Source organism: Trachurus japonicus, chromosome 6 (assembly GCF_045865225.1).
Source record: "Trachurus japonicus isolate A0001 chromosome 6, Traja_1.0".
Taxonomy (NCBI): Eukaryota; Metazoa; Chordata; class Actinopteri; order Carangiformes; family Carangidae; genus Trachurus; species Trachurus japonicus.
Window position 1 is genome coordinate 3,191,425 of NC_140912.1, and position 23,412 is coordinate 3,214,836.

Sequence of the window (23,412 nt, forward strand, 5' to 3'; positions counted from 1 at the left end):
TCTTGGGGGTGATCCAAGTATGGAAATGTGTCAGTATGTTTCCTGTGTTTTTCACTACAGGAGATTTGCAGCATCTGGGGCAATGACTGCAGAGGAGCAGGAACAACGTATGCTTTATACCAATGTACTGGAATATGAGCAAGACCATGTAAGTTTTTAGTTCATGTTATCCAAACAATGGTAATGACATGGTGGAATCAGGAAGTCTTCAGACGCCTTCACTTTTCTTTTTTAACACATATTTTGTCATGTTGCAGGGTTTTCACTCATCAGTCTATACTCAATGCCCTATAATGACAACAATTTTAGAATTTGTTGTTGTATTATAATGGAAAAATGATCATTATGGGTATCTAGTATTGATATAAAAAGGTGGAGGGAGTCAGCAGACTGTGAGGTGATGCCTTGAACTGTGAATTTGGTCTGTTTAGAAAACCTGGATCATTCACAATTTAATTTTATGAAATTCTAAAAACTCTCAATCCTAGAAATAGATTTTTTTTTTTTTTTTTTTTTTTTACATACAATTGCAATAAATAACATTAAAATACACATTAAAATAAATAAGTCAATGTGTGGACACAAAGAATGGGGCAACAGTACACGATATTCCAGGGCCAGAGCCCATATGGGATGTGCTCTCTAACCACTCACCCACCAGAGCTCCTAAAGATGACATGGTTATATGAAATTCTAGATATGGTTACCTGCAGGTCATTTACACATGTTGATGCCTCCTCAGGATTGGCCCAAGCTGTGGAAAGCCAGCATGAAGGAGAATCCTGAAGATGTCACATTAGTGTCACGTCTGGTCTCTTACCTGCTCAGGTAGGAGGTTTTTCTGTGTTTGGTGTGTTTCATGTGTTTGTCAGATGACATCACAGTTAATAAATCAGGATTTGACCAGAACTTTTGACCTGGTAGCTGTCCTGTGTAATCAGATCAGTGGAGAACTTCCCAAACATTTCTCTTGTGTTCACCTCGCCTCCACCTGCATTTTAGTCAGTTACCGGCACTCACGATTACCACACAAACTTATGTGTGTGTCTATACGGTATGTCTATATAATATACACATTCTGCAGTGTTCCTATTAGCAAGTTATAGTTAGTGACACTGTTTTTTTTGACACCAACCACACATAAATAGATTTTTTTGTGCTCAAAAAGTTGGTTCTAGCTTGGTGGTGGAGCATCAGACTTGGTGTCAATATATGACTTTTTTTTGTGTTTGTGTTTCCTTTTTGTTATCCTCAGAGTCAGCTCCAGTTAGTATGACCTGAGACAGTTTCAACACATTTAAATCATTATGTAACCGTGACTTCTGTCATAAATAGTCATTTTTTAAAGCCAATTCGCACCTCCAATATATTCTTCATTGTTTCTCTTAGTATTGATGAATATTTTATCTCTTGTTATACTTCATTTATGGCGTGTGTGTTGATATGTGTGTGAGGATTTTTTTTTTTAGAAGATATGTACTTGTTTATGTTCTCTGCAGGAGTTGGTGCTGACATATACTGACAGTGAAGGCATTCTGTTCAGTGTTGGATGGTCGCTCTGGTTTCTGAACTGTTATCTTTGATAACTTGTATAGTGCTGGTGCTATATGTAACGTTTGACTACTATTTGTCCTCAGCCGGTCTGACCACCCTGTAGTGAAGCTGCTGAGGAAACACCAGTACCGGGTTTACAACCGCCTCTACCCCCTCGTCAGCAAAGGCCTCCCTCAGACTCCCCCCCTGCTGCTGAGACCTTCTCGCAGCACTCACAACCTGCTCCATCCAGGTAGGCCCAGAGCCTGCTGCTGCTTACAGAGGCAACCAGTGCATCCTTTACTTGCCCAGTGTTGTTCAATTTAGGGCCTGACCGATATGGATTTTTTGGGGCCGATGCCGATGCCGATTATTAGGGGGGGAAAAATCCGATAACCGATTAATCGGCCGATTATTTATTTTTTTTATAAAGTTTTACAATTTTATTAATTTAAGTAATATATCTACATATATTATATAATATATAAATTAGGGCTGCCAAATTTTCATTGGTCATTTGGTTGCAGGAAAAAACAACAACATTTGGAGTACTGTCTTGTCAAAATTAAGTCAAAATCAATGACTGAACTGTGAAAGGCTATAGGGCTTTTATTTTGAAGGGCCAGATACAGGAAGTCATGACACGTGACACTTTTTTGTTGTTGATGTTGTTTTTACACGGCACGGCGGTCTCTCTCTCTCTCTCTCTCGCTCTCTTTTTTTTTTTTTTTGAAAAGCGACTTTTTCCAGTGTTGTTCCAGACGTTTCTGGTTTGTTGACTCCGACGTGGAAGCACGTATCACCGCTGTTTTCAATGTTTAGCGGGTGCTGCCGCGAGCCCCGGTCCCACAGCGCTCAGTGTGTCACGGAGCAGAGACATGATTGTCCCGCTGCAGTCAGAGACCCGCACCGCCGCCGCCCCCCCGCCCCCGCCCCCCAGTCTACACAGCCTGAGCTCAGTCACTCACCCTCCTCATCCAGTTTATTGATAAACGGGCGTAGCTACTGCCGATAATAACTGTAAAACCCGACCGGCTTGTTGAATCTCGGACCCAACACGGCCGGAGTCACGAGCATTAATTAATTAATTCACAACCCGACCGCGGTGTAAAAAAAAGAAGAAAAAAAAAAAGTAAAAAGAAAGCCAGCAGCAACACTGGTTTTGAGACAGTTAACAGTTAATCAAGTTGTTAATAAGCTGTGTGATGTGTGTGAGTGACAAAGGCTATGGCGGAGCGTGTCCTGCTGCAGATCAGTCACTCTGCTGTGCTGTGAGGTGGTTAGTGGATGCAGTTGGATGCGCCCTCTACAGGATAAATAACCTAATGTCGGGGGATCTTTTCAAATGGGGGAACATTTTCAAAGTAAAACCAAGTCTTATTCCCTGCATTTTATTTCTGAAAATATCGGCGACAATCGACGAGTTTTGGCCGATTACCGATTATTCTCAAACGGGCTATAATCGGCCGATTTAATCGGCTCGCCGATTTAATCGGCTCGCCGATAAATCGGTCGGGCCCTAGTTCAATTAAACAGATTTTCAGTCTTTCAATATCAATTTTGCCAAAGATTGCTTTGTTGTCAACTCTGATAAAACCACCTCTTCTGAGTGTGTGCACATTTTTTAGAAATTCAGTTTTTTTTTCCATTTCTTTGTTTGTTGTTTCAAATTGTGAATTTAACAGGTTAATGGAGACGTCCCTAGTGCTGCAGAGGCTGATGCTGAAAAGATTCATGACCTTCACTTTTTTATTTATAGCATGTTTTATTATAAGAAAAAGCTCCAGTCTTTGGCCGTTGGTGGCTGTCAGTTTCATTCACTTACTGAAATCTGAAATGACTTACTTGTATGTAAAGGTTCTGTCCGAAAAATATAGCTGGAAAGGCTACTGTGTTTCAGTGTTGGCTTTCAGGAATCGGTGTGCAAAACATTTTACAGATATCTATTTTATCAGATTCGATTTTTCTTGTATAGATGAATAAGAAATCAGGACACTAAGTATTGTCTAAATGGTCCATCGGTAAATCACTCATTCATGGTTAAATTGTGCATCATTGTGTGTCACACAGAGAGGAAGTCGACCAGCACTATGAGTAGTGGCACCGGTGGCCAGAGCTTCAGCACCAGTTTGTCGCTCTCCCCTTCGCGCTCTCATGACCTCCACACCGACGACGCCGAGGAGGAAGGGGAGGAGCCTGACACACAGCTGACGGTGGACCGAGAGAACTCGTTTGAAGATCTGGAGCAGTTTCTGTCCCAGCTGGACCTGGCCCCACCCCAGGGCAGCACCGGCGACGCCAGCTCAGACTCAGAGCTGACCTGTGATACATCTATGCTGAATGAGGACCAGATACAAGAGCTGGAGATGAGGGCGCTGAAAGAACATCTGAAGGCCACAGTCAAAGACATTCACATTGCAATTGGTGAGCGTGACCCTAGAGGAAGGATGTGTGTGTCAGGATGCAGAGAAACTGTCACATATTGATTGGCATCAGCAGTTTCCTGTTGAAAGTTAAAGACATTGACAAGTAGTCAGTGTTGCTGTTTTTATTATTTCAGATCAGCTGCTGTCTCTGTGTTTGCTGTCCTTCGAGTGTCTCAACACAGCCAGCTCCAGAGACCTGTGCCTGGCCCACATAGAGGAGTCCTTCTTCACGCCGCTATGGAGCGCCCTGGTGGCTCTTTACAGGTAGTGCAGCCTCAGCCCCTGTGGCTTCAACCTGTCTTTATGCCTACAATGCTGCTGTCTTAAATTAGTTAAGTTTCTTACTGCTTTAGTAAATCAACGAGACTGAGAGTTTCACAGGGGGCAGTTATATAACCTCTGGTCATAGTAACTGTGAGAGCTTTTTACACATATACCTGTACAGGGAATCACCTTTTCCACATTTTGTTATGTTGCAATCTGCTAAAATAATTTAATTTGACCTTGATTTTCACTCAGTACTTATAATGACACTGTTTGGCACTGTTGTTTTTGCCTAGTCTCAGCCTACACACTAACTACCAGTCAAATCACTGCAGACTCTTTATTGGTGGTCTATTAAAGAAGCCTTCACTGTCTAGGACATTTGGTTTTCACACTTCACAACCAAAGCCATTTGCTTGTTAAGTACTCGTTCAAAAAGTGAAACTCTGAGCTCAGAGGGTGTGATGTTAGTTCACTGCTCCAGAATTTGAAACCAATTAAAACTTAGCGGTACTCTTTGGGAAAAGTTTGTGGAAATAAAGTATCCAATTGGCAATAAAGCACAGACCAAATCAAATAATGGATCATTTATTGATTGGTTTACTCAACATTTCACTCCAGCCCCATCATGTTCATGGTATTCAGTCAGTAGATCCGAGGTCACAGGGTGCACAAGTTTGGTATCGTCAGGGTTTATTGTTAAACTGCAGTGAGAGCAAATATCATGGGATCATATCCTGGAAAACCCAAAGTGAGTCGAGGTCTCTCATTGACCAGCATGTGGCAGTGCTACTCCAAGTATGTCAGTTTCTGCTTCTCTTCCTCCTCTGTGCTTCATTGCAGTAGCACTGATAATTGTACATTGAATGCAGTGTTAATAGAAGAGTCTTTACTGATTTCTACTTAATGGACCTTTTCTCATAATATCATAAGAACATTGAGTGTAGTTAAATAAATAAAATAAAAAAACAAGGAAAAAAACATCTTGTTTTAGGAAGTGTTTAGTATTAATAATAAAACACTGATGTTAGAAGCTACAAGGTGCTTGGGGTGATTCTGTTCCCTTATGGTTGACAATTATTCATCCTAAATCAAAATAACATAAAGCACCAATGGACTTTATGCACAGCTCCACTACTTCCTGAATTAAGCCAGCTCCTTTATTTCCTGTCTGACATTATTGGACCGACTGACCTGCCAGCAGTGGTCAGACACACCTGGATTAAACAGTCGGTCCAATAAAGGAGCTGGCTTAATTTAGGAAGTAGTAGAGCTGTGCATAAAGCCCATTGTTGGTAAAATTTGATTCAACTTGTGTAGCAACTTGTTGTGAGTTTTCACAATCGATTCCTCTACTGAGCTCTTATTCTCATATCATTTATAATCTGGCCGGTTGAATTAATGTTTGGATTGATGGGACATGATGGGACATTTAATTTTAATGGATTATTATTATTTGGGTGTTACATTTTCACCCACTGCTCATATTTGTGCTTTAGCTTGTAGTTTATTCTGATTTGCGTGAAAAAAATAATGTACGGTAATGAAAATCATGCCGCCTCAATGATGAATGACAGAGACAGTGCTATTGACAAACTTTTTTTTTTATCCATTGTTTTTATGATTGTCTGTGAAAATCTGGCATCTTATAGGCTTATCGTGTATAAATGAAATTAGAACTCATAATTTCCTTCTTTCTGAAGGCCACAGATACATTTGAATAAATATAAGATGATAAGGCGTGTGTGTGTTGTATTTTTCTTCTGGGAGATTTTGATCAGATTTCAAGAAAATTGTGAATGTTTCAGAAATTTGGTTACATCTTGTTGTTTACATCTCTGCTAAGTCCACTATTGGCCTGAGGAGGATGAGCACTGTTCTCAGTTCAGTTTTACCTCCAACACTGTTGTTCCCAGATATTATTTATGCCTCCATCCAGTTGGAAGCAGGAAAAACTTCTCTCTTTGTCTTTCTTTCTCAGGAAAGTCAACAGGGAACGAGAACAGGCCTTTGAAACAAGTATGAAACTGTATCAGGACGTCTCACCTGGAGACGTCGGTGTTCCTGCAAAACTGTTCCCCCCAGAACCCAGCGCACTACAAGGTTCCTACCCCTACGAGTCTGCTGTTCAGGAGCTGGAGCTTCTCGTGAAAGACAGCTGTCCACAGAAGAAGCTGGAATGTATTGGTAAGTCACACAGTGTTGTTTTATTCTCCCTGAAACAAATGCTGACTTTTAGGATGCAGAGTATTAATTTAAATGTGGACAGAGCATCATTACCACAGACGTGATACTGACTCTTAAGGACTCAAGGCCATGAAAACTTCTTGAAAACAATTCCTCAGAAAAACAACAAAACAGAAAATGTATTGAAAGGTACGCAGTTAGCAAACTGGTAATAAACTGTTTTGTTGAAAGCTGTCAGGCAATGTTACACAACTGTGAGCTCAAAGTGGGATCACTTCCACAGTCATATTTGCCAAAATCTCTTCTGCAGTAGAAGTATTTCAGAGCTGAAAATTCAATAACAGAAACACAGATGTGTCTTTTGAAAGAAAAACACAACTATTAGAACCAAAGATGGCTTGTGTAAAACATTGAAAAAAATGTTACCCATCATACCCAGCTCGTCGTTCAGCCTCCATGCACCTCCGACCTTTTGTCTATTGGCGTGTAGCATTGGTTTGTGTAAAGAAAGTGTAACTCATCTGTAACAATCCAAATTTGACTTATAAATAGTTGAATTAGCTCTAACAGTAGTGATTAATCCTTGTCATATGCAACCAGTGTTGTTTTTCATTATGGCAATGCATTCTGCTACAATGCGTACTCTCAGTATTATCTTTCTGCACCTGTACTGTAAGTAATAATGTTTCTTCTGCTATGGTTTGTCACAGTTAGGACATTACGTGTGATCTGTGCCTGTGCTGAGGATTACAGGAGTCTTCATGAGGTGGACTCTGCACCCAAAACAGCTGCCATGTGAGTATTGATCATCTTAATGTGCAGAACAGTGTAAAACTATTAGGTGTGGGTGTATATGTCTTTTTTTTTTCTTTAAAAGGTAAATAGCTCAAATGGTGACCTTATTAAACTTAGAAATAGGAGCCCTCTCCCCACTGACTACATGCTTCTGACAGGGAGCAAGAGACTATCCCAAAGTCCAGTGAAAGTAGCCAAACATCATTTAAGGGCTCCCTGCCTGGGTAGCTGCTCTGTCAGGTCTCATCAGTGCTCAGCTCTGCCCGACACAGCATGGGCTGTCCTAGGCCCATTGCCCCCTACAGAGAGCCACTTCCTGGCCAGGTCTAAAAGTAGGTCGTCCTGTCTGGGTTTGGAAAAGACCCAGGTCCCGACAACGAGCTCGGCGAGAAGAAGAAAAGAGACGGAACTTTGTGGAATCCATGATGATGCACAGAGACTCGGACAAAGGCTCAGTGGGTCAAAGCGCTGATAATGGAGCTCATACAGACCACTGCGAGCTTAAATTGCTCTGTGTCGACAAAGTTTGAGTGAAACACTGAAAAATAAATGAACGCAGATGAAACTGTCTGTGCATCTCCTGATCGCGGCTCCACATTATCCCCTGAACCACATCAGAGAGACGGCAGTTAAGTCGTTATGATCAACCTCATCACTGCCTGACTGAACTCTCATTTGTAAGTTAGTAGACTGACAGTTGGCATCATTATTGTATACGCAGAACTCTGACTCTTTATAGACACACAAGTAAACAAACTGAGAGCCAAAGGGTTTTTTTAAATTTTTTTTTTAAGGTGGGTGGGGAACTGAAGTCTCAGAATAGGAGCACTTAGTGGGTTGTTCAGAGAGCCAGGCTTAAGGTTTTTGTTTTTAATAAGGCTGAAAAAAGGTTGATATGAAACTCATCAGCGTTTTCTCCAACAATTAAAGTGTTTATTATCCAATAATGTTTCTTTTCCAAACATTGATCTTTTATCTTGTGTTTTATCCACTCCTGTCCTCGTCCCTCTTTCCCTGGTGTTCAACCCACTAATGGTTTTTGAGAATTGCAGGGACTATGTCTCTTGCGCCATATCTGTCTCCTTGTATTGAGAGTGTGTGTGAAGTGATCAGGGACAGCGGGGTAGAAGAGACGATGGCACTTCTCAAAGCTTTTTGTGACGATGAAGGATTTCCTTGTCCTCTCAGTATGTTCAGCAGAAACAAAGTATAGTTTAGAGAAATGAAACACAATCTAAGTTTGTTGAGTTTGTTTTGATACATCAGTCAAACATGGCCAAACCACACAAGGCATCTGAATCAGTCATTTATTTTCTCTTGTTTATAGTTTATAGACCAAGAATGCAATCAGGTCTGCCATCACAGGATGTAATCTGTGGTGAAATTCTTTGCAGCTTTGCCAAAATAAAAAAAAAAAAAAAAACAAAAAAAAACGTATGAATTAAAACCAGCATTTCAAAGTCACAACTATTCCCCCAAGGCAAATTCTGGCACTAAGAACTCATCACAGATCCATTTAATTTTTTCTTTCTTAACAATGTCACATTTGAGCCAGTAACCGCTGGCAGCTTTAATTCAATAAAACTCTCACGCAGAATTGAACTGAACACTTAGCGTCTAACTTTAATTCTAAGCTTCTCAAAGAGGTTAGATCTGGACTGTGAAGTTTCCTGTGTCGAATCCAATGTTCATATTTTGTCGGCCTCGGCCCTCAGTGCGGCTCAGCACCGGGCCATGTGTGACTGCTTTTCTTAGTCCATCTAAATACAGGTTGGCTTTCTGCGTGTCACTCTGACTCATACGAAGTGTTTCTGATCAAGGCTGGGCTCAGACTCTGGAGGTGGATTTATAGCTAAACAAGATGTTCTGCTGAGAGACGAGCTCATATTATTTCAGAAGGAGTGACTGTGTTGTATGTTTGTATGGCATGGTTTTAAACGCTGCATATTTGGATATCAGTGTGTGTCTGTTTGTTGCCACGCCCTTGGATTCCAGGTTCTAATTTGGAATTGCACACACACACACTTTATTGTTCTCTCTGCCTTTTTTTATTCATGGAGCATCAGTGCCTTGTCTTCAGCCAACCGGGAGCTCACTTATTGTGTGCTTTCGTCCATATCCCTTTTTTCTTGTCTAAATTGGCCACAAGAATTTTTTATCCTTTTTGCCAATATCTGATGGGTTTTTTTTCACCTTTTTGATCCTCCACCAAATGAGAGCACATTGCAAATCCTTAATGGGATCTAATCTCCTCGTGGAATCAGTATTTATGCATGTGGGGAGAGTGCATTGTATCCTTGGAATGCAGAGACGCCAGTTTTCGTGTGAGAGGACCCATGTGTGTGTTTACAGTAGTGAACTCAGAAGATTATAATTCAGGGGTTTGTCTGTGTGTGTGTGTGTGTGTGTGTGTGAGGTCCAACTCTCAGCGGTTACATGAGCCTGTCCACACCTTCCAGAACCTGCAGAAGGAGAGTATCCAGTTGCATGCGGCCGGGTCAGTGCAGGGCCAGCAAACCTACCTTCTCACGCAAACTAGCAAGCAAGCAGTTAGCCCTGCGTGTGAGTCCTGATAAACAAATGGTCACTGTCTGCACACAGGGAGAATGCTATCAGACCGTCATCAACTCCCAGGCTGCAATTTGTCCTCCCTACAGATCTCAGGGAGAGAAAAAAAGCTTTATCACTCCCATCCCCGAACACGCATCCCATTTAGAGCTGTGTTTGATTTAGTTTCCATTGAGTCCCCCGGGGAGCACATGCCATCAGACTCTGTAAATGTCACTCTATATTTTCCCCTTTTGCTCTATTTATTTACTCGTGTTTTCCTCTGTTACTCAGTCTCACCGCCCTCTTCTGTCTTTTTGATCTGACAGCGGTGCAGATGACCTGTTGCCCATCCTGTCCTTCGTGGCTCTGCGTTGCCAGTGTCCTCAGCTGCTGTCTGAATGTGCTGCTCTGGAGGAATTCATTCATGAGGGGTGAGTCACCGTGGTGGAAAGAAGATGTTGGATGAAGGTCTCCTATTGTTTGCACCAAATACACAAAAAAAATTGCCAGAGTCAGTCAGCATCAATTACTATGACAAGGACTTCTTTGAGTACAGGGTTTTTAATGATAGATCTGTATTAGCAAGATCGAACCTGGGAGTATGGGAGTATATTGTCAGTCATCAGACACAAAAATAGAATAATGAGAGGTATTCGCAAAGGCGGAGACCTCTCTATAAAAGAGGTTAGACTTATGTCTTTCAAACAACTCTGAATTATTATGTGAAACTTAATAATAATAGACAAATTATAACTAAAATGTTAATGTTTAAATCAGCCTCGGGCCTATATATTCAGTTAATGGGTCAGACCAGGTTTTGACAGAACGTGCAGAAGTTCAGGTCGATCTAGTTCTCATTCAGCTCAGTCACTTACCTCTGCTGCTGACATGAAATGACTCTCAATGGGTGAGTTGAACCTCAGGACTCCTGTTACTAGTCAAGGGGCTCAAGTGTGATATACTGATAGGACTTAATCTGAGCTAATTTAGTCATCAGGTTCAGTCTAGATTTGTCAGTATGGAAAATTGTGGGCTGGTGTTCAAGCAGTAATGGATAATGTAATTCATAAGAAAGTGAGTCAGATGATGTCATAGGTAAGTACTAATATCCACAGACAGGAATATATTGGTGTATGGTGTTATTCTTGTCATATGGGCTAGATCATTACTGAAAAAGACCTAGAAAAATGATTTGTAGGAAATGAATGGAAACCCTGATGATCTCTTGTATCTCTCTAGTATTAATGTCCATGAAGGGTTCACACAGTTTTAGTGTTGTGCCATGTACCAAGGTCAAGTAGGACAGCTGGGGAGGGCCGATGGTCTTGAGCCGAGATACGCCATCACACTGAGCGTTGTTGCGTGTGAATTCAGACCACACCCAAAAGATCAACTAACGGCTGTAAAACAGTGGGTTGTAAAAATGGTCAGTGTGGCAGAGGATGAGGAATACCAGGATATTTGGGTTTTGGGTTTTTTTCTTCTCTATAAAAACACAAATAAAGTCCCAGTTGACATTTAAGTAGTTCAGTGGGTTGGAAGGCTTCAATGAGAGGAGAGGTGGAGGGTGAGTAGTCAGCTGACAGATTGTATGACCAAGTGTAGTTCACAAGAAGCCAGTAAAAGGTATGAAGGGTAAAAACATGAAGGTAGAAGGGACTGATTAGTTTTAATGTTCCTGCTCCGTTTCATTTTACTTTGACTTGATACTCATTAGCCTGATCTCATGTCCATAATTTAATTCAAAAACGTGTTGCATGGTGTTACAACCCAGCTCACAAGAGGAAAGGGGGGCAGCCTGAATGGATTTGATCTAGCAAAAGTTATGGCTCAATCCAGGGGGCGGGATGAAGGCTGTCTTTCAAACTGCCTCTGCACCAATAGGGTAGCGCTACGACCAATCAGAGCAAAGAACAGGATGACGTTAGCCTGACAAGCCAATTAAAATGTATGTCGTCATCGCGTTAAGCCCACCCAACGACTCTCTAAACAGATAGAATGCTGTGATTGGTGAACACAAACGGTGTTCGAGACTCAAAAAGTTCCTATGGCTCGTTTCTAGACCCACCTGCAGAGCAAATATTTTTGCTGCCGCTAGAGTGCAGCTCAGAGGTTGCACTAGACTTTTTCGTCGCCGGTCGTTTTGACTGACGGGGTCATAAAAATTCCGTCATAATCTATTTTTACCGGTCACTTTAATTTTTTAAAAATTATAATAATGCCATATTCAATAGCATTCAATTTTAATTCATGTTTAATTCATATCAAGTCCAAACAAATTGAACAGAGGATGCTCCGGAGCAGAGTCTGCGTCAGAGCACATCTAACCGTGGGTCAGTCAGTGAATGCGGGGTCACTTTCTGCCTCAACATCTAAATACAACGTAAATACCTGATGATGACATCAGTTTTCTGTCAACAATCAACATGCTAACCCATGTGTTAGGCTATACCAAAACATCCCAAGGAGCACGTTTTCACATAGGCACCGCATAGTGCACTGGCGTTAGCTCTCTCTCTCTCTCTCTCTCTCTGTGCCTCTCATCTCTCTTTTACGCACGCACACCACACACACGCCATTTCTCTTTTACACACGCACACCACACACACGCCATTTCTCTTTTACGCACGCACGCAGCCATTGCGCATCACTGAAACAACTGAAGCTATAGACCACACAGCCAGATGCAGCACAAATTCAGACAGGACAAGACCCACTCAGCTGTAAGTGTTATAAACAATGCCACGGCGGGCAAAATACATTAAAAGAAGGCTTAACGTTACCTTTGGAAGAGTTGTGCGCGGCGAGTGTGTGAAACGGTGATGTCCTACACTATGGAGTTATTTTTGTCTCATAAATATCTGTAAACGCACAGAAGGTGATCTACAAATGTTCCTTGGTTTGCACACGTGTTTTGCTATCCACAAATACAAATTTCTAATTTGTAACTTGTATTTTGGTTTTTACAAATAAATGTGTATTTGTAAATATATTGTGTATTTGTAAATGTATAATTTTCCATTTGTAAAAACAAAAAAGCCATTTGTAAAACCGAAAATTCTGTTTGTGAAGTGTAACTCTGCATTTGTGGATCACCAATCACATACACGCATCTCTTTCCGCAATGACGTATTTCTGAGACATTCCTGCCGAGATCCACACAGATCCACAAACTCACAGCTGCTGATTCACAAAGGGCCGCTCTCCTCACCAGGAGGGGCAGTGTTGGCGAGTAGCTGAATGAAAACTAACGAAGAAGACTGCTACTGGCTTATCTCGAGAAATTATTTTAATTCCCACTGTTAATGCGTCACTTTATTAAGTTTTAATGTTTTTTTCATGCGATAAAGTAACTGTTTAGATCCCCAATATGCGGTTAGTTTATCCAAATGACGCCTGTTTGGAAGTTTGCTCCGCCGTTCGTGGAGCAGTGAAGCTCCATCTGTGGAGCAGCTAAGCTAACTAGGCTACCACCGGACGAGCGGTCTATCACAGAGGCTACAGTCGGGCTGCTGTGGTGGTCGGCTGACGAAGCCACGGCATCTTCTCGGGGGAGAAAACGAGCACTTCAGTACACCGGTTGCTGCCTCTGGATGAGCAGATCACCACAGAGGAAGCAGCCGGGGCTGCTGAGGTGGTCGGCCGGCTAAGCCGCGGCGTCATTCCAGGGGAGAAACCAAGCCCCAACCCGGTTGCTGCCTCTGGATGAGCGGATCATCACAGAAGCAACAGCCGGGCTGCTGAGGTGGTCGGTCGGCTAATCTGCGTCGTTCTCCCAGGGGAGAAAAGGAGCCCATCAATCTACCGGCAGTTTTTTAGAGGTTTACCGCCGGCTGGATGAATTATTTTTAGGAGATAAATGTTGTCTCATTCAGTGGTGTAGTAGGCTATATCAACAAACAAAACTATTTAGTCTATAATGGGCTATGTACAATCACCACCGCTACATCAATAAATAAATGTTTTACAATGAAACGGTCAGTCAGTTGACATTAACAATGCAGGTCGTTTTCTCCCCTGGGAGGAGACCGCGGCTTAGCCGGCCGACCACCACAGCAGCCCGGCTGTAGTTAGCTGCTCCACAGGTGGAGCTTCACTGCTCCGGCGTCATTTGGATAAAAATAACCACATATTGGGGATCTAAACAGTCTAACATCTAAACATCTAATCAGATCTAAACAGCAGCCGGGCTGCTGCGGTGGGCTGGCTAACCAGCTTCGTCATTCCGGGGGCAAAAACGAGCCGGGGGAGACCTGGATGACAGCGGAGGTTAGCCGGCCGAAAACCACAGCAGCCCGGCTGTAGCCTCTGTGATAGACCGCTCGTCCGGTGGTAGCCTAGTTAGCTTAGCTGCTCCACAGATGGAGCTTCACTGCTCCGCGAACGGCGGAGCAAACTTCCAAACAGGCGTCATTTGGATAAACTAACCGCATATTGGGGATCTAAACAGTTACTTTATCGCATGAAAAAAACATTAAAACTTAATAAAGTGACGCATTAACAGTGGGAATTAAAATAATTTCTCGAGATAAGCCACAGGGATGCAAACGGGTCAGGACCAAAAAAGAGAGGAATTTCCGGGGGGGGGGGGGGGGAGGGCGCGCTCACCATTAACAAATAAGTACATTACAATATCACGGAAAAGTCAATTTCCAGTAGTTCAACCCCAACTAAGTATTGAGTGCATATAGATGGACATAGTTTTCAGAAGGCCAACATTTCTATATTAAAATGCTTTTAAAAAAAATCCTTTGCAATATTTCCATTTTGGAGATACTGATTTTTAGGTCTTCACTGAATGTTAGTCATAATTATTACTATTAAAATAAACTGAATAAATAAAGACACGGGATGTTTCATTCAGTGTGTAATGGACATATAGCCCTATATAATGTGTTAGTTTCACTTTAATTGAACACATTCTACATCGCGGAGGCGACGTCTTTAGGGCTTCCTTCACCTCTGAAACGGGGCATGTCCGGTGCACAGCTCCACGGACATGCACCGTTAATATAATACATCCATGACATGCACGGGGGGAAAAAACAGCGTCGCCGTCGCACCGACTGCACGCGGATACGCGCCGCTTAATGAGCGCGCATGTCGCGCGTCTACGTTTGAGGTCGGCTGTTATCAGTATAATCAGAGACAACCATGAATGAGTTCGCCTCAGTTTCACGTGATTGTCACTGTCAGCCTGTTAGAAAAACATTTTACTGACCCCAGCTGAGACGCTGAGACCCCCCCCCCTCTCAAAAACAAAAACTCTTCGGATCTGAACGATTCACACAAGTCACCTAATTGGTCATGAAAAAAGCGAGTTTCGCTTTTCGGTGCACTGTTTGCATCCCTGAAGCCAGTAGCAGTCTTCTTCGTTAGTTTTCATTCAGCTACTCGCCAACACTGCCCCTCCTGGTGAGGAGAGCGGCCCTTTGTGAATCAGCAGCTGTGAGTTTGTGGATCTGTGTGGATCTCGGCAGGAATGTCTCAGAAATACGTCATTGCGGAAAGAGATGCGTGTGTGTGATTGGTGATCCACAAATGCAGAGTTACACTTCACAAACAGAATTTTCGGTTTTACAAATGGCTTTTTTGTTTTTACAAATGGAAAATTATACATTTACAAATACACAATATATTTACAAATACACATTTATTTGTAAAAACCAAAATACAAGTTACAAATTAGAAATTTGTATTTGTGGATAGCAAAACACGTGTGCAAACCAAGGAACATTTGTAGATCACCTTCTGTGCGTTTACAGATATTTATGAGACAAAAATAACTCCATACTACCCCCACCGCTCTACCTGTACCGAGACACACCGCTGTGTAGCTACAGCTACGTAACTTAACAGCTGACTACTGTCGGTCCCTCAGACACTGCAGCTGAATATCGCCCGTTAAATCATTATCGACCGTCATATTTGCACTGACACGACTCCCATCAACATTTAAAGCAGAAGTAAGTGATATATTTGTGTTAATATAAGTCTTAAATAGTTATATCTTCTGACAGCAATCACTTACATAGAGTGTTTGGTCTGAAACACGGGTCTGTCAGTCACTCTGCTCTGCTCTGAGCCGAGGAGAAAACATTTATCGTATCCTACAGTTTTTATCCAATGAGGAGAGAGAACGGCATGCAGGGCTGTGTGTGCAGCCAAGGGACGCCGTGAATGTGGCGACGTAGGGACGAGGACTGTTACGGTGCGTTCAAGGAAACTCGTTTTTTTCCGACCGTGAAGTCGTACCAGTTCGATCTGGTACATAGACTGTACAAAAAGACGTACTGGTACGATTTCACGGGTCGGAAGTTACGAGTGGCCGTTATAGTGACTTTCACCGGTAAAACAGGTCGGAAAAACACGAGTGGGTTGCCTGGAACGCTACAAAGTCGTAAGTTGTGACTTGAAGCTGTAATTTATGATTTCAAAAGCCTGCCTGGAACGCAGCATTAGCGAAAACGACCGGATCACTCACTTCTGCTTTAATCCACTTGAAGGAGTTTGAATACTGCGGGGAAGCTTCTGTCTTCTTCTCTGTTGTTGGTGTTTCTGTGTGGCAGCGCTACAGCGCCACACACGCTCCACACAGGCCTAGAGGAGGTACTACAGCGTTTTCTACTGAGCGCACCAGCCAGCTGTGAGGTTTTTTTTTTTTTTTTTTAATCTAATTCTCACCGTAGTGACTTTGTGACATTGTATATGTTTTATATCGTTATCCACCGCTCCATGTATTGATTATCCGCCGGCTTCATTGTAAACAAATGCACATGACCAGACGGCCATGGCTGTGAATTACAATCTGTCAAAATGACGGATGGCCTCAAAATTTTTCCGTCACCGTTTTAAAAAAACGGTCAATGACGGAAAATATCCGGTTAACGCGACCCCTGGTGCAGCTAGATTTCTAGGCTACTGCAACACATCACACCACTTCTAAAAAAAAAAAATCTTTAAGGAGCAGTGTCGGGTGGTCTTCCATGAAGCCTGCCATCTTTCTGCTGCAGACCAGCTTGGACAAACCAAACAGTGGACCAGTGTAACTTGAGGGCATGAGAGGAGGGGTATTAACACCCTTGTCCTTCTGGAACATAAACCAGTGTCACTGTTGATTAGTTTACAGTACATTACTACATACAATGGATGTGAATCTGTTCTGTGAGATGAGTGACTTCACTGCTGACTCTCCGTTGTCTTCACTTCTGTTTCAGCTATTTGATAGGAGAGGAGGGCTACTGTCTGACCTCCATGCAGAGTGCCTTGGCCTACGTTGAGTCCCTGCACACAGGAGGAGCCCTGCTTCCTGCAGACAAGCCTCTATGAAAAAGGTAATGTCTATACTGGACGTACTGATAAGCATTTTATTGGCCTATGTTTAAAGACATCTGAGAACATATGGTATGAATGTTTCATGAAAGGAATATTGAAATGTTTGATGCCAGTGATGAAAATATAGAGAATTGATGATTATCACAAATAATGGTATCCACAAAACCTCTTCACAGAAAAGTATCTCCATCTGATTCCACTATTGTAAATTAATTCATTGTGAATGTTGTAAATTAATTCATTGTGAATGTTTGTAGATGACAAAGTACAATCAGTTTTGTCTTCAGTATTGTAGCACTAATAACAGACTGTAGCTCAAAAAGCACCTTAGAGCAAACCAGATGAGAGTCAGCTTTGAACATGTCAGGTCATGATAAACAAGACTCCAAATGTTCCTCTTGTCTTGTCAACTCACTCAGATGTTGTTTCAGCTCTGCTCACTTGCCTTCAAGCTGCCAAAAAAATCAATAATTGCAGCTTTAAGACTTTCTGTACTTTCCATGGAGCCATTAAGTGATCGACTGATTCAAAACATTCTGAGCTAAAAACTCCAGAGACTGTTGTGAGTTAAAATCCCAGTAGATCAGCAGTTTCAGAAACACTCAAACTGGCCCGTCTGGATCTGAATGTGTTGAGTTGGTGTCACTGAGATCACATTTCTGTCTGATGTTTGATGTTCATGTTCACTGAAGCTTGTGCATCTACAAGCGGTAGGTAAACGAACATGGAGACGGACCCGTGGTGTGCAAATATTCATTTAAAAGGCAGTCTTATATTAACTGTAGAGGCTAATTTTGGGACACCAGGCTACATTACACTACATTAGCTTACACTGAGCTAATGTTAGTGTTTTGAGTGTATGTGGAGTGTTGTTACAACAGATGTCAGCTGTCACAGCTGTAACGGTAGCAGCGCCGTTTCAGGACCTGAACATGTTGACCATGTTAGGAATAAGTCAACAACTGAAAGTCACTCAGTTAATCAAAATTAGTCAAAAAAAGACCTTAAATTTTTTTGCCATGACTCCCTGCTGACCTGTTGCTGCACCTTCATGTGCTTTATCATCTCACCTGTTAGTGAGAGGAAGGAGGTGGTTACACTAAACAATGAGTTGGATCCCAGATTAGAACACTCACTTTTAGTGTTACTTTACTACAAGGACCGTCAGAGTTTTGGCATCAACGTGGCATTGACATGTCATTTCTTGCGATGTCCCTAGTGTACAAACGCATAATGAGGAAAAACATACACATCTATTTAATTTGGTATTCAATAAGAAAGATTCTACTATATAATATAAAACCAAAGTGTTTAGGCAAGTAAAATAAGACATGTTTGGATTTTGGGGCTCCTTTGAACTGATGACTCATGTTTCATAGGGGTGGTTAATTGGCCCAATTTCCTGATTCGATTACGATTATTGAAGTCTTGATTCAATTACAGACCGATTTTCGATTATTATCGATTATCGATTCGATTATTAATGATTATTGATCTTCAATTTATTTAAAGTCAGTCACTCTTTTTTGCGTTGATTGCTTGTTGGCTCATTTTTTGATTCTTGGATTTTTTGTTACAACAAACACTTTAACTGATCATGGACCCCTATTTTTGGAGGCGATTTTACGGCCAGTTGCATTAGATTTCTTACATATTGTACCTTTAATAATCGATTCATAAACAGTCATTTAATAATCACAATTAATCGATTATCGATTTTTTTCACCACCCCTAATGTTTCAATCACTTCAGTGTTTGGATCTGATCTTTTGGACAGACTGAACTATGAAACAGAGGCCACTCTTAGAGCGGTTTTCCTAACAGTTATGAGCAGAGCTTGGGGGTGGGGGTGGTTAGGGGTTAGATGAAGCAGACTCAGACTGATGCATTACACTGAAGGGTGAGAGTGTTGCTGATTATCTTGTCGGGTGCCCAAGGTGATGTTTCCACACTGCTTCTCAGCAGGACGGGGCGCAATGACACTGCAGGATATAAAATGTGACATCGTCAAACAGCACTCCCCAAAACTCCCAGTGACACAATGAATTCACAACTGCCAAATATTGAACTTTGTAGACCGCTGTGCTCCACAGAGCCGTCGCCTATCTGCTGCGCCGCCGCCCTGAGCTGGTAAATGGTCTTGTATTTATATAGCGCTTTACTATACCTGAACGATACCCAAAGCACTTTACAGTACATCACATTCACCCATTCACACACACATTCACACACTGATGGCGGAAGCTGCCATGCAAGGCGCGAACCACGACCCATCAGGAGCAAGGTGGGTAAGGTGTCTTGCCCAAGGACACTACGGCAGCAACCGGGACAGAGCGGGATTCGAACCGCCAACCCTCTGATCATTGGACGAGCCGCTCTACCACCTGAGCCACTGCCGCCCGACAACGTCAACCGAGCTGTGGGAGCAGATAGAGTATTTAATGCTGGAGGAACAGAGTACGTTTTAAAATGTGTGCTTCATACAATATACAGGCAGGGTTTTCATTTATGACTCCACACACATTCTCTTATGCAACAGATTTGACCACATTCATTTCTAATAATGCTTTTTTTTTGTCATTTGTAGTTGCTTCTAGCCAAAGCTTTAGAAACAGATTCTTTAAGACTCTTAAGTTCCTGTTTGAACAGATTGATTTAACCAGAATAAATGATCCAGGAAACAACTTTTGCAGATTCAAACTAGCATCAGTGAAAGACAAACTGAAAATCTTCAGCTATTGGCCTCACAGTAACCAAGGACCTATCTGAAGAAGCAAGATCTTGATAACCCAAAGCTGGTTATCAACTGAATCCGTTGTTAATTATAAGCAGCACTTACATGGCTGAAAGTTCTGTATTTTGTCTGTTGGTGACAAAGAACTACTTACCTGCAATAATGTAATACAAAAAAGGTTTGTGCTTTAAATTATGTAAATTATAGTTGGGGCTGCAACATCCTGAGTGAGCGGTAGCCCTGAAATAAGTTTTAAAAACACACAATCCCTAACACAAGCATCTCTCACAGAGACCAGTGTGTGTGTGTCATTCACTTTCAGAGGTCCAGTGGAGTCCCTGTCAGCTGCTTTTTGGGTGGTATGAGGCGGTGGTTTTAATGTTGTAGCTGGTCAATGTTCAGCTACTGAAAATACCCACGTTACTGCCAAAGCAACGATCACATTTCCTCCTGTTTAGTTAGAGTGACGTTGTCTGGCAGTTTACTGAGCTTTTGTTTAACTGAACCCTGGATGCTTTACTTTTTAAGACATTCCCTGTACAATAAGTCTCTCATTTTGTGTTGCAGGCCGTTGCAAACCTTCCCAACAGTTCCCACATCCCACATTCCCTGCTGCACTACACAGAGGCTGAACCTGCTCCGCCCTGCAAGTTGTGGAGATGCATTATAATCTTGTACAAAAGCAACGCTTGATTGACGAGAGGACTAAACCAGTGCCTCGGTCATTTCTAACCAAGTCAGATTGTGGCACTGGATGGTAAAAGGGATGAACTGTATTTGGTTAAGATTGGACTTTGGAAGGGATGCCCCTGATGACATGAACGCTTACAAAGGAAACATTATGTCATGGTTTACTAATGTATTTCATTCAAGAAATGGGTCACATCTGTGGCAACTGAGGTAAAAAAAAAAAAAACTAAACACAACACTGAAATTGTGTGAACCATGTTTGCCAAAGCCCCATTAGGATGGGTTAGATCTGGACCGGAGTTCAAACTTTAACAAAATTACAGAATGTGGCCAGACAGTGGTGTCACCACTCACACTTAGGAGCGAGAGTTTGGCTCTAATGTGTTGTTTGTACTTTTACTTATCTCATCGTTCATAACTGAGGACCTGTGTATGTGATGTCATCATGCTGTTAAATACCAGTGGCACATAAAAGCAGTTGGCGCCAAATGAGAGCACTGATACTTACCTGTAGGAGAGGTTTGATCACTTTAGGAGGTGCAACCTTCCTGATGGCTTTGACTTGAATTGAGTTTCCCAATGGGCTTGTGTGTTGGCATCATGTTTTTTCACACAAAAGTGAATTGAATAAAAATATCCCATGGAAAATTAGATCCACTGGGTGCCATTAAAGTCAATGACCAGGGGAAGGTGGTGTTAAAATCATCCCACCTCCCGTAGAGAATTAAATCCAGTCCAAACGGGCCTTTGCTTTAGGAAATCTTTTGTAAGACATGAATGTCTCAGACTGATGCTGCGCAAAAAATGCTTTAATCTGTTTACCTTGTGGCTTTTTCTTTCTCTTTTTTACTTTTTTGTTTACATACTAAAGCGTGTGTGCATGTGGTTGTTCATGGGTTTTCAGACTAGTGGCTAAACTTATCAAGTATAAATCTATGCACTTTGGGTGTTGAGGTGTTCAGGGGTCAGGCTACACGGGATGCTGGCTTTGAGTTCAGACCGGTCGGTGGGACAGTCAGAGACACTTTCTAACAGGGACATTGAGACAGTGGAAGGACGTCACTGCTCCTGTTAGCGACTCGTGACAGTGACTGCGTTTGCCTATAACACCATGTTTGTACCATTTAGGATGGGTATACAGGTATATGGGTAGGTGGTAATACTGTTGCACTTTGTTAGTTTGCTCCTGTGTGTGTGTGTGTGTGTGTGTGTGTGTGTGTGTGGGTGGTTCCGTGCCGAGCCAGCTTTACCTGCAGGCACATGTGACCATCATCTGGTCATTTAGGTTTATGATTTTTATTTCAGTATCCAGCTGTGACATAATTTGATTTTCCATTTTGCCTATTAAAAGGTAAAAGCTGAAAGTGAATATTGTTTTCACAGCTCAACGCATTCTTTAATATCAGCATTGCCTGAGTAACAGGTTGAGTGCAAAAAAAACACCAGCTTTTTTGGAAATGAGTCATCCAGTAGTAGATCTTGAAATATTAGACAGATGGTTGTTAAAGGGATTGTGTTACATTTATGTTTTAAATTGTTTTGAATCCTTCAAAATGTTTTTTTTTTTAATACATGCAGACACTAGAGTGAGTGTTAACCTGGAAAGGCTTTGTGTTTTTGCATTTTTTTTAAAAAAGAAATCTGCAAATCATCTTAACCTCTGTGACCATTCTCTGAAGAGTCTCTGTGTTTTGTTGTTTGTTTTTCTTTTAAGTCATAAGTGTGTGTTCAGTCCTTCCAGGCAGCCGTTTGTTTCCATTAATTTTACCTCAACATACAAATCAATCCTTGAAACATGCGTTGCATTGATGTGCTGCTATGGCACATTCATGTGAATATATTAAACTCTGATATCTACTGCAAGTTAACAACAACAATAATGTGTCTGTAGGCCGAATGTGTTATGATCCTTATTACCAAGTTAATGTCAATGGTTTGTAGTTTTTTTTAAGTCAATTTTTATAATGTACCGAAATAAATGGAAACCAATTGCTGGAGGAAGGAACCACCCTGTGGTGTGTGTCTGTATATGGAGGGCAGTGATTATGGCATCATGGACTAAAGGGGCTAAAATATGCAAAACCAATGTTTGGTTTGTGTTTTGTAGACACATATTTAGCAGACTTGCCCCTTGGTTAACTTAGAGACTGAAAAACTATAGTTTTATAAAGTGCTATTTTATTTGTTTGCCTGCTTGAATTAACTATTTAATAATTTTTATTTTGTATGGGTCCAAAAGATGAGAAAAGATCTGTGTCTGAACTGTTTTGGATTTAGTACTATTGCTTATATTTTGCAATACTAACACCAAATACAGATTTATCTTTGTCCGTGTATTAAATGTTTGTGTAATTATAATAAAAACGGCAAAATACTGTGATGATTTGCAAAGTGGATGAAACCACTATATTCATGTAAATGATTTATTGTACATTCTGTAATGTGAATGTCATTTCATTATTAAACTTATTTACTGTGAAAGCTTGGGAATGTAAGATTGAGACTGATGTGTGTGTTTTGAGAGATATGTCTAAAGAGAACAGAGAACTCTGCTCAAATCATTCACTGTGATCCTCTGTTTCATGAAAGTCAATGGACTTGAGTCTCTGAGCCACTGGGTGGGATCCCTGGTTTCACTACAACAGTTATAAAGTCAGTATTTAGGACAGTACGTTTTCACCAGTTTTCTATATATTGCCTGAAATTTCTTTGACACACCTCTGCAAGCAGTTTGGATTAGCTAGATTGAACAGAATTTCCACTATAGAACAGACAGGGACAATGCCTTCTAAACTAAACTAGCCTTATAGCATTGACATTGGAGTAGGCTATTGATGCTGACGACAGCTTTTGGCACCAATATCTCAAAGAGCTACATGGCTGTAAATGCTTGGTCAT

General features: G+C 41.6%; 1 protein-coding gene across 1 annotated transcript in view; it reads left to right on the forward strand.

The window, feature by feature from the left end:
* Positions 1-20,726, forward strand: part of vps9d1 (VPS9 domain containing 1) — a 28,895-nt gene extending 8,169 nt beyond the window's left edge. Inside the window, exons 8-17 of the mRNA XM_085778328.1 lie at positions 61-148; positions 743-828; positions 1,638-1,786; positions 3,604-3,957; positions 4,094-4,223; positions 6,205-6,410; positions 7,121-7,205; positions 10,082-10,186; positions 16,973-17,089; positions 20,392-20,726. Coding sequence (XP_085634454.1) covers positions 61-148; positions 743-828; positions 1,638-1,786; positions 3,604-3,957; positions 4,094-4,223; positions 6,205-6,410; positions 7,121-7,205; positions 10,082-10,186; positions 16,973-17,084 — 1,315 coding nt within the window. The 3' untranslated portion in view covers positions 17,085-17,089; positions 20,392-20,726. The remainder of the gene's footprint in view (positions 1-60; positions 149-742; positions 829-1,637; positions 1,787-3,603; positions 3,958-4,093; positions 4,224-6,204; positions 6,411-7,120; positions 7,206-10,081; positions 10,187-16,972; positions 17,090-20,391) is intronic.
* Positions 20,727-23,412: the final 2,686 nt, after the last annotated feature.